Here is a 9,632-nt window from a genome sequence, read left to right as displayed (position 1 = left end):
AAAAATTTCTGTTAGCCAAGGTTTATTGATTCCACTGCATATAACATAGTTGCCATTAGCTTTTTTCTAAGAAACGAAATTGCAATTTTTTATTTTTTATTGTTACAGTCTGTAGTTCGTCCAACCAACCTTGGGATCATTCGCTTGGATTAGTAGGGTGCTAGGAAAATGGACTGCACTTTTGTCTTTTGTTGCGAATTGATGTTTATCATTGAGCGTGTATATAGTGAGCCAGATTATTTCGGCATTAGTAGCATATAACAGGGTATTAGTTCTACGAAATCAATAGAGGTTATCCGTGTTCTATAAGCTGCATATCCTACCAACGACTGCTATACCTTGTTTAGGACTTTCAAAAGAAGTACCTGAGGGTGCAACCATCACTGTTCAAAATAGCCCGCCAAAGTCATGCAGGTAACTCCGAGGTCGTGCATTGTCATAGTTTGAATGAAGAATACTAAGGGAACCAGCGCCGCACAGTGTCAACGCCGTATTATAAATATTTTTTATATATCCCGCTCCATACTCCGTTGGTGATCAATATTCTATTGTTGACACAGATAAAGAAAGTTTACATATGCATTGTGATATACACGTGCACGATCGAATATTCTATACAAGCAGCTGGATGGGCTAAATGTGTTCTTTTATATAATTGTAATTCTCAAAATTAAACATATCATAGTTTTTACTTTGGATTTCAAATTTTTTTACTTATAAAATGCAGTAAAGATATCCACAGCAAGCTGCAAGGCCCCGCTAATTAGTGTATTGCTTTTCGAGTGAGTGTACTGGAAACAAAACCCTGGTTTTACCTGAAAAACAAATCGATTTTTCTTGTAATATAAACATCATATGGGGTACTAGAGCATGCACAGATCGTAATAATGTGTAGAATATAGAAACTCTGTTGTATCGCATATGATAGTCATGGTATGCTTAGCCTGAGTCGCTCGGCCTATCTCGAACAAAATCGCGATGCGTAGCTGTTGAAAAACGAGAGGATTCGCTGTACTATCACGGTAATTTTTGACACGAAGATATAGGGATGATGACGATGTGCGCCGTTTGTTAGAAGTCACACATGAGTAAAGTGAATAACCTCTATTGTCATTGCAGTATAATCTTTGTTTATACAGCCACTATAGAGTGTATGCAATAAACCAACCGGAACGATATAACAATTGAAATGGGAGCCATGCTGGAGGACAGTTCTAAGGTAACTTAAGATGACAGAGGGACAGGTCTCTAGATCGATTCCACAACCATTCATACATATCACACGTTTTATTGTATTATCATGCGAATTTTATTTAAATGAGGATGACTCTGTTATGAGTGACGTCGTATTGCATACCCTCAAGGGGCTTACCCAACGGACTGCAGCGTTTATAGATGATGTAACGATCTATACGCCGTAGAAGTGACGTCATAATCGGATTAAGTACCATAGCAATAGATGGAATACAATTTTTGAATAGACCGCCCTGCACCAGGAGGGTGAAAATGCATAGGAACAATGCCGGAAACTACGTCACGCTATTGTTCGACTTAGACTACATCATTCGCCATTTTGTAAATATTAACGCATGATCGTTGCTTTGAAGTTTCCACCGGATAGCGTGGATAGCGTAAGAGCATGCTTTGACTATGCGCAAAAAAATAATTGACAGGTGTATCCTGAAGATGTTTAAGATTGATTCATAGATGTTTCAAAAAATTACCGTCATATTGCATAGATTCACCAAAGAATGGTTTGAAGTACTAACCTTATTTAGTAATTTTAAAAATCGGAGAATTTTAAGAAATCAATGTTTTTACCTGTCGGTATTACAACTCGTGAAACACATTAGTGATGTGCCTGGGTGACCTATTTCTACTAATCTTTAACGTTTCCTCTATGAACTCTAACCCTCCTGCAATATGGCGCCTATTGTCTAGACTTACACTACATCTTCCGGTTTGTTACGTAATACTAGGATGCCCATCCCTTTGTATCGATCCCCGCATGCACTACAAGCAGATTGCACTACTGTCTGTTCAATTAGCGTAGATTCTTGAATATTTAAGATATTTGAAAAAATAGAAAATTGTGGTCAAAGGCATCAAAGAAACGTGTTAGCACAGCCTTAGACCTAACGTGATTTATACTTTTCAAATTCTTTTCAGTTTCGTATAGTTTGGTACTGTTTAAAACATGTTCCAGGGTGAAAACATCATGAAAGGTTGTGAAAGATTTGTTGTGGCCCCTGAACATGTATGGTGCTATCAACTCTAGATCTTCACCATCACCCACACGCAACAATGTATCAAGAGGATTTACACCGCGCAAACGAACTGTGCTATTAACAAGGGGGTGACACTAAATTCACGGTTGTTCTATCAAGCACGCAAACGAAAGTAGTATACGGGTCTGTAGGGACGTGTTTCAAGGTCACACGAGCTCATGAATATTAATGGGGGGTGTGTCTAATTAGCATATATAAATATAAATGAGGGGCGAGACTAATTAGCATATTTGAATATGAATGAGGGGGCGCGCTAATCGTGCCAAAAAAAAATACCCACAAAAAAATTTAAAAAAAAAAAGAGACAAATTTCCAAAAATATTTAGGAACGTCGAAAAAACGATTTGAGCAAATGAGAGAGACGAGAATTTTTGTTTGCTTTTTAATCTTTCACTTTAATTAGGAACATTTAAGAAATATTACTAATAATTCTATATGTTGAAGAATATTAAAGAGAACACGAAGAACACTAGATACGTTCAGCTCCAGAAGCGTTCACTACAGTTCACTATTCTCGCTTCAAACTCTCCAGGTTGTCCCTAGCACGGTTGGCCAACTCCGCTCGCTTCAAACTATCCACCTTTCCCTAGCCCGGCGGACCAGCTCAGCTTTCGTGTAGATGAACCCATCTTGTAACGAGCAATAAGCGATTTTTCGAAATATCATCATTTGTAACAGCCCGTCTCTTCCGTTCCGATATTCTTTATCTTTCCATTTTGCCACGGATACCGTCGTACTTTCCGTAAAATCGACCAGGCGGACGTCTAAGTTTTGAATATTAGCGACCTCTAACCATATAGCACGAACGTAGTTCAGATCCACCTCGCGTAAGGCTTCTTCATAAACTACGTCCCATAAGGGGTCTTCTTCGTCAAGATATAGACAGTCGTGTTGGGTCTGACTCGGACGATCGTTTATACAACCGTAACAATGTTTTTTCATCGATGCTTCGGTCAGGCGTTGGAACTCTTCACCGACGATGTAGTGTACAAATTGACGGAGTAGATGAACCTGTCTCTCAGTCTCCGTGTCTTCGAAACACTCGGTCCGATAATCTTCTTCTTCTCGCCCTTTGCTAAAAGATAGGCGATCCGTTGAACCCATAGTAACCGGTTTGTTGAAGAAGCGCTATCGGTTTACTGATCGAAACTGAATGACTAGACTCGCAAATCGCCCTTTTTATAATACAAAAGGTAAGGTAACGTAGTTGACCGATTGAACGGTTTGGAAGTAATGATTTAAGTTCTTCGCAGCGTCGATGGTTATAGTATAGTTAGAGGTAAAAAAAGTACATTTTTTTCTTTACAGACACGGTCCTCTACAGCGTGAGAGGGAAAATTCACACGACGTCGACTAGACGTCTCTTTTATATACATTGTCCAAGCGTATATCCTCATTCCTGTTGGTTCACGCGTATAATTTGAATTTCATTATGGTTACCATTTCTCTCATCCATAAGGTGTAGATCTCCACAATAACAAGGTGTCACGAAAATGTAACGCGGATCATCCATCATAAAATCTACACACGCGTCAAATTCGTCCATATAATCCTCATTCTCTTCGAAACCTTCATCGGTTTCAGTTTCTTCGAGGCAGTCGTGTTCCGCTTTAGGGTACGGCAGAATTACGTCGCAAACTTCGCAAGTAAAAATTTGCATATATATCGGTTTGGTAGGATCGTAAAATTCACCCTCGATGTCCCACGTTGCTAGTTGATGCGCGTCTATAGAAATAATTTCATAGGGTTTTCGATGATCGGGTTGGACGTTTTCTGCAGCCATCGCGAAAAGTCACGGACTTTCATTTTGGTACTAGAAGAAATAATGACGGCGAGTAATGACGGGTTTTCCTTTAATACACGAAACCTTCGATAGTTATAGACGCTACGTACGAATACGACGCGATCCCGCTAATGTTGTCTATCGACGCGGAACGTTCATCGAGCACTCAAAAACTTTGTATTACGATGACGTCACGACGACTATACACAAACATTTAACGCTTGTGAAAGAAGGCTACGAATACGAACAAAATAAAATTAAAAGTTAACAAATTTCAAGAGACTACGTGGATGAACAAGACGTATATCGGCTTACACTTACAAAAATAACGAGATGCATGTACAAATAATTAAAAGTAAAGAAGCGATACTCTACCTACTGCAACATCACGCGGCTAATTCTTTCTCCACGGTTAAAGGATTCCATGCATTTCACGGGAGAATAGTTAAACCAAACGCGCCGGTGAATGCGGAATGGCGGAAGAGTAGCGACGGGCTACTCTCACGGATTATTTTAACGTGGATTATCGCTCCAATGTAACGCCGATATTATTTGCGAGGCGTTAACGTCGTTAAAAAAAAAACACGACTCGTTAGGCAATAAAATTTTTGGTGTATTCACCAATTTATTGAAAGTATTTAACAACGATCGTTTTAATATCTAGTCGCGCTCTAATTTTTGCAACTGGTGGGTAATTTTTAAAACGCAAACCGTTAATCGGTGGGTGATTTGGCGATTCAAGAAACAACGAGCATTACGACCGTTAAAAACACGATCGGTGGATAATTTGGCGACGCAAAGATCAACGAGTCGCGCCCGGCGTTTATATTGCAACAGTTTACGAGGCGTGATAATTTGTTGTTGAATCGATTTTAAGCACCGGATCAACGCCGTTCAAAAATACATTCATTCATCGGAGGAAAATATCCAACAAAGCGATAGTATTCAACAAACATTTGCGGCCGTGTCGCCGCTAAAACACGTTAAAAGCGGAGATTGTAACGTCACGCGGTAGATAATTTAACGAGTCAAGAAACAACCAATACATCGAGACTGTTCAACACATTACGGTCGTTACAAACATTTGCGGACGTTGCGTTGTTACAAAACACGATCGGTGGATGATTTGGCGTGTCAAGTAATCAACAGATTAATTAGTAATCTCGCTCCAATTTACCGCCGCTAATATTTGTGACTAGGCGTTGCAACGTGTTTTCTCTCGTTAAAAACACGGTAGGTGGTTCATTTGGCGTGTCAAGTAATCAACAAATTAACAAAGTGTCTCGCTCCAACTGAACGTGGCTATTTCGCTCGTTAAAAACACGATCGGTGGTTGATTCGGCGTGTTTAGAAACAATCACAAAACCGTACAAAACTTTCAACAACAACAACAAAACAAAACAAAAAAACACACAAAAAAAAAGAAAAAAAACAATTTAAAAACGAAAAAGAAAAAATTTAAAACAAGTTTTCAAACAATTTTGAAAATGAAAATCAAACAAAAGAAAAATAAATAAAAAAGAATTTCAAGCAAGAATAATAATAAAAAAACATACAAGAATTCAAATTCCCTATGAAACGGCGTTACTAAATAGCGTATCTGAATATCAAAGTTCCCGAAATGCAAAATGACGGACATCGTTATCTCTCGGCCTTCCCGCCACAACGAATTAAGTATGACACGATAAAAGTTTTTATGTTTTTTATATTCTTTATTAGTAAATCGACAGATCGTAAGAAGAAGGTCGACTTTCAAAATCGTTTTTTCATTTGTTAAAAAGAGGAGGTTGTAAAGTTATACGCCGGAGTCAACGCGCCTCTTCTTCTTATTGAACGACGTGGAGCATTCTTGCGGTCCTTTTTGCAGTTTCGCCTCGAGGCAGGTACGGTTCTGAATTTGAGGAACGGATGGACGGTCGTTTTCAAGACGTGCGGAGCCACCGTGGCGTGGGTTCTTCTTGCGCATTAGTCTTTTATCGGTCAAGGCACGGAGAAGGTTCTTATGCATCGAAAGTTTCTTTTTCTTTCTTTCCGAGTCCGAAGGCCCATTACGCGGTGATGCCGCGCGGAGATGACGCTCGTGCGTCTTCATCATCTTCTTCCGCCTTCGATCTAAACGTTTCAGAACATGCATCGCGCATTCACACAATGCATCGACGATGCTATTATCGACGTGTTGAATGATGGATTTCCTCTGGCGCGGGTTACACTTTGCCAGGAAGCGGAGCGCTTCGGAGTTACGTTGTATCTTCTGCAACATGTTGACGACGAATGACACTCCTAAAAGACGGGACACGTTAATATACTCATCGCGGCGAAAATTAAATCTTACTTAGAGACGCCATAACCGTAAGGAAAAGTTTCGAAACCGTCGGAGATCCAACGTTTGTCGAAGACGACTCTGTAATCCTTCTTGAATACTCGAGTCTCGATATTCTTGGTTTGAACGTTACGTACGATCTTCCGAGGATCCGTCACCGTCACTTTCTCTCCTTCTTTTCTCCGTCCGCTTTTAAACCTTTCACCATACGCACCAGTGTCGAAGCGTTGACCAGTTCTGAGTTTCGAGCGTTCAGCGTGATCCCTCTCACTTTCATGACGGTTTTACCGGTATCCGTAGTATACGAATAATTCTTGCAGCCCCCCGTGACGAAAGTAGAGATGTGATTGCCATCGTGCGGAGCGACCTCGTCCGTCAATTGACCCAAATAGTCGCCAGTAGGGGGTTCCCAATCTCCCGGACGACTGAGAAAAACGACGCTGTCTGTAGAAACGAGAAAACATTAGATATAATTACAAATAAAACACGCGCAAAAAAGATTGTTAAACACGTCTCTATATTATTGCGACATTAAACAATTAACCTCGTATTAATATCTTGAACACACGAGAATGCTTACCCGTATCTTGGTACATGGCGCGATCCCCCAACTTTTCCAGGACTTCGTACAACTTCAACCTGGCGTGGCAAGTCGTAAAAGCAGCGATGACGACGTTGGTGTTCGGGTTGACTCTAGCGAAAGCGTCGTCATCTTTATAAGTCACTTCGATGACTTCGTCATTGATGAGCCGAATATTGTCGACGGTGACGCTATCGCTCATCAGTAGCTTATACACTTCGGAAGGATCGTCGAGGATGACGGTTTGGCTCATGTTTGATCTCTGAGCGAATTTACCTGTAAAAATAATAGTAAATTAATAAAGAGATGAGAATCCTGCTAAGAGTACGTATCTGAAATGATGACGATGGGTGTACGGGTTGTAATGTTTATAAATTCTTCTTTAAACTCACCCCACATGCTGTTCAGACATAATTTGGCCAAAGATCTCATGCCTGGATTCTTCTCGATATTGTCGGGGTCCAGTCGTATCCCTTCGTTTTCGAAGTATTTGTCTATGTACCGTCGTTTGTCCTCCTCGGTCACGCACCAGTCGGGGTAACCGCTCGCTTCCTGTTTTAATTGGAGGAACCGATCAATGTAGTCGGTGAACAGTCCGCCCGTTTTTGTCTCTTTATCGTACTCCGCGCGTTGCTCCCAGTGCCACACCACTTCGATGTCCTTGACCTCGTAACCCATCTCCACTGCTTTCTGCACTTCGAGCGTCACCCAGGTACCCCTGATCGTCCTGGCTTTATCCGAATGGGGACAGTATGTCTGGCGTTTCTCCTCCATGCACGTTCCGCACAGGGCGAACATCAATTTGCCGTGACATCTCGCTGGTAGGACGGGATGAAAAAGATACCTGGGCGGTAAGACCGTGCACCGAATCAAACCAAAGTACTCCGAAACGTCTTCGAAATCGTTCGTAATAATCCGAGGATGACCGACGATGTAGGGGCGGTACTTGTTAGCCCACGGGTAGAGGCTAGATACGAGAAAGAAATACAAAAGGACATGTCTTGTTAATTTTTTTCAAATATTTAGCCGTGACGTTGATGAGTAATAATACGCGAATCGAAAGGATTATTTAAGGACGGTGCGATTCGACCTACCTAGTAAAGTCCAAATATCGGATGACTTCTCCGTCTCGGACTTGGTGGAAGAGCCTGGTAGCTTCCGTTCTTCCACCGTAGAGAGCTTCCTTCGCGTTCAAGTGCTCGAAATGAGCGGGAACGTCGATCTTTTCCTTCTCTTCCTTTGGAAGATTTTGCAAAACCCCCTTCCACTCGTGTTCCCATATTTCAATAATCTCATATTCGGGATAGTTGATCTCTATCTGATTCTTACGGAAGAGAGTTAACCTGTAAAGTTCGGCCATGGGTTTCTGGGAGATGGGGTTGAGGGTATCTTCGTCGTAACAATCGGGACATCCGTGGTATAGACACCCCTGGTAAGAATAGATCTTACGCGTCTCAAAATCAATGCCATCGACCGTCACTCTTCCCTTTAATCGCACTTCTCCCCCGTTCATGGCGTGAACTATATCGGTATCATTCTTGAGAGCTTCGTAGTTGAGCCACCGTATGGAGTCGCGAGAGAAGTTCTGGCCCGGCCCGTATCCATTCGGAGGGATGGTAGCGATGGTGTTTGGTTGAAGAAAATTGCGGCGTAATACGAGGTTGCACGCGGAGGCGATGGTGAGGGGTTTATCCAACGGATCGACCCCTGGATCTTCAGGACTAGTTTTCGTCACGTCCATGAACATTTCCGTAAATTTCATACAACACCGACGAAGAATAGCAACGTCGCTAACGCAGTATTTCAGGAGCTCTTCTTGGAGATCCCACGTCAATCCCTTCTCCTTTTCGGCAGTATGCCAGGCCAAGAACTGATCTTTACCGGTTTCGGACATGCCGTCAGGGTCGAAAAACTCGGCCGCCGGTATCTCTCCCACGTAATGTTCGTTATCTTTGGTGTTGAACAGGTGCGGAAAATGACCCTTGCATAATTCTTGAACGCCAAAGCTCTTGGGAAGTTTGGATAATGCCATTGGAAAGAAATTCAGACTGTCTTTGAAGGTGATCCCTAATCCGGGTACGAAGATGGACATGATCTTGGCTCCGTTCATGATGATGTTGGGTTTAACGCCATTGTCGTACAGGAATTGGAGAATGAAGTAGCCGTCGTATCCCTAACAACAAAAAAAAAAAAAGAATAATTAAAAATTATATTTTAATATTATTTAGTACAAAAACCTATAAATAAATACCACGCAAAAGTTTCGCTTAAACTCCTGGACTTACCTTTAAATTATGCGCCAAACAGACCGCGTGTTGATGTTTTTCTTCTTTGAAGAGCCACAGGCAGAACCTCTCCATGCAATCGTCGCCTCTGAAGATCATCTGTTTTCCACTCCGCATAAGTCGCACGGTTCTTCCCACGGATGTGGAGCGCACGTCTCGCAAGATTTCTGAGCCACGCAGAGGTTGGGTTTATGGATCCCCGTCTCCTGCCGACTTTCTACGTCGAAAAAGATGTAACTGAAACTGTTCTCCTTGTCCTTATGGGAATCTTTAACTTCGACGGGTTTGATGTAGCATTTATGTCCGGCGGGAAAGTTGCCTTGACAGACGCGACACCACAGATCCGTGCAGTCGTGTTCTTTTCGGAGGCACTTTT

General features: G+C 41.9%; 1 protein-coding gene across 1 annotated transcript; it reads right to left on the bottom strand.

The window, feature by feature from the left end:
• Nucleotides 1-5,787: 5,787 nt before the first annotated feature.
• Nucleotides 5,788-7,664, bottom strand: LOC140172615 (uncharacterized). Its single transcript, XM_072195755.1, has 3 exons — nucleotides 7,364-7,664; nucleotides 6,972-7,247; nucleotides 5,788-6,835 (listed from the first exon to the last, which is right to left on the bottom strand). The coding sequence occupies exons 1-3, from the start codon at nucleotides 7,647-7,649 to the stop codon at nucleotides 6,552-6,554; spliced, it is 846 nt and encodes a 281-aa protein (XP_072051856.1). The 5' UTR covers nucleotides 7,650-7,664; the 3' UTR covers nucleotides 5,788-6,551.
• Between the last annotated feature and the right edge of the window lie 1,968 nt (nucleotides 7,665-9,632).

The sequence above is a fragment of the Amphiura filiformis genome, chromosome 2 (assembly GCF_039555335.1).
Source record: "Amphiura filiformis chromosome 2, Afil_fr2py, whole genome shotgun sequence".
Lineage (NCBI taxonomy): Eukaryota > Metazoa > Echinodermata > Ophiuroidea > Amphilepidida > Amphiuridae > Amphiura > Amphiura filiformis.
This window is presented reverse-complemented; position numbering and strand designations above follow the sequence as displayed.

Coding starts and splice junctions, on each gene's coding strand:
- LOC140172615 (XM_072195755.1), bottom strand. CDS start 7,649: ATGGGTTACGAGGTCAAGGACATCGAAGTGGTGTGGCACTGGGAGCAA. Junction 7,248..7,363: donor ATGTCTGAACAGCATGTGGG/GTGAGTTTAAAG, acceptor TTATTTTTACAG/GTAAATTCGCTCAGAGATCA. Junction 6,836..6,971: donor CGCCATGTACCAAGATACGG/GTAAGCATTCTC, acceptor TCGTTTCTACAG/ACAGCGTCGTTTTTCTCAGT.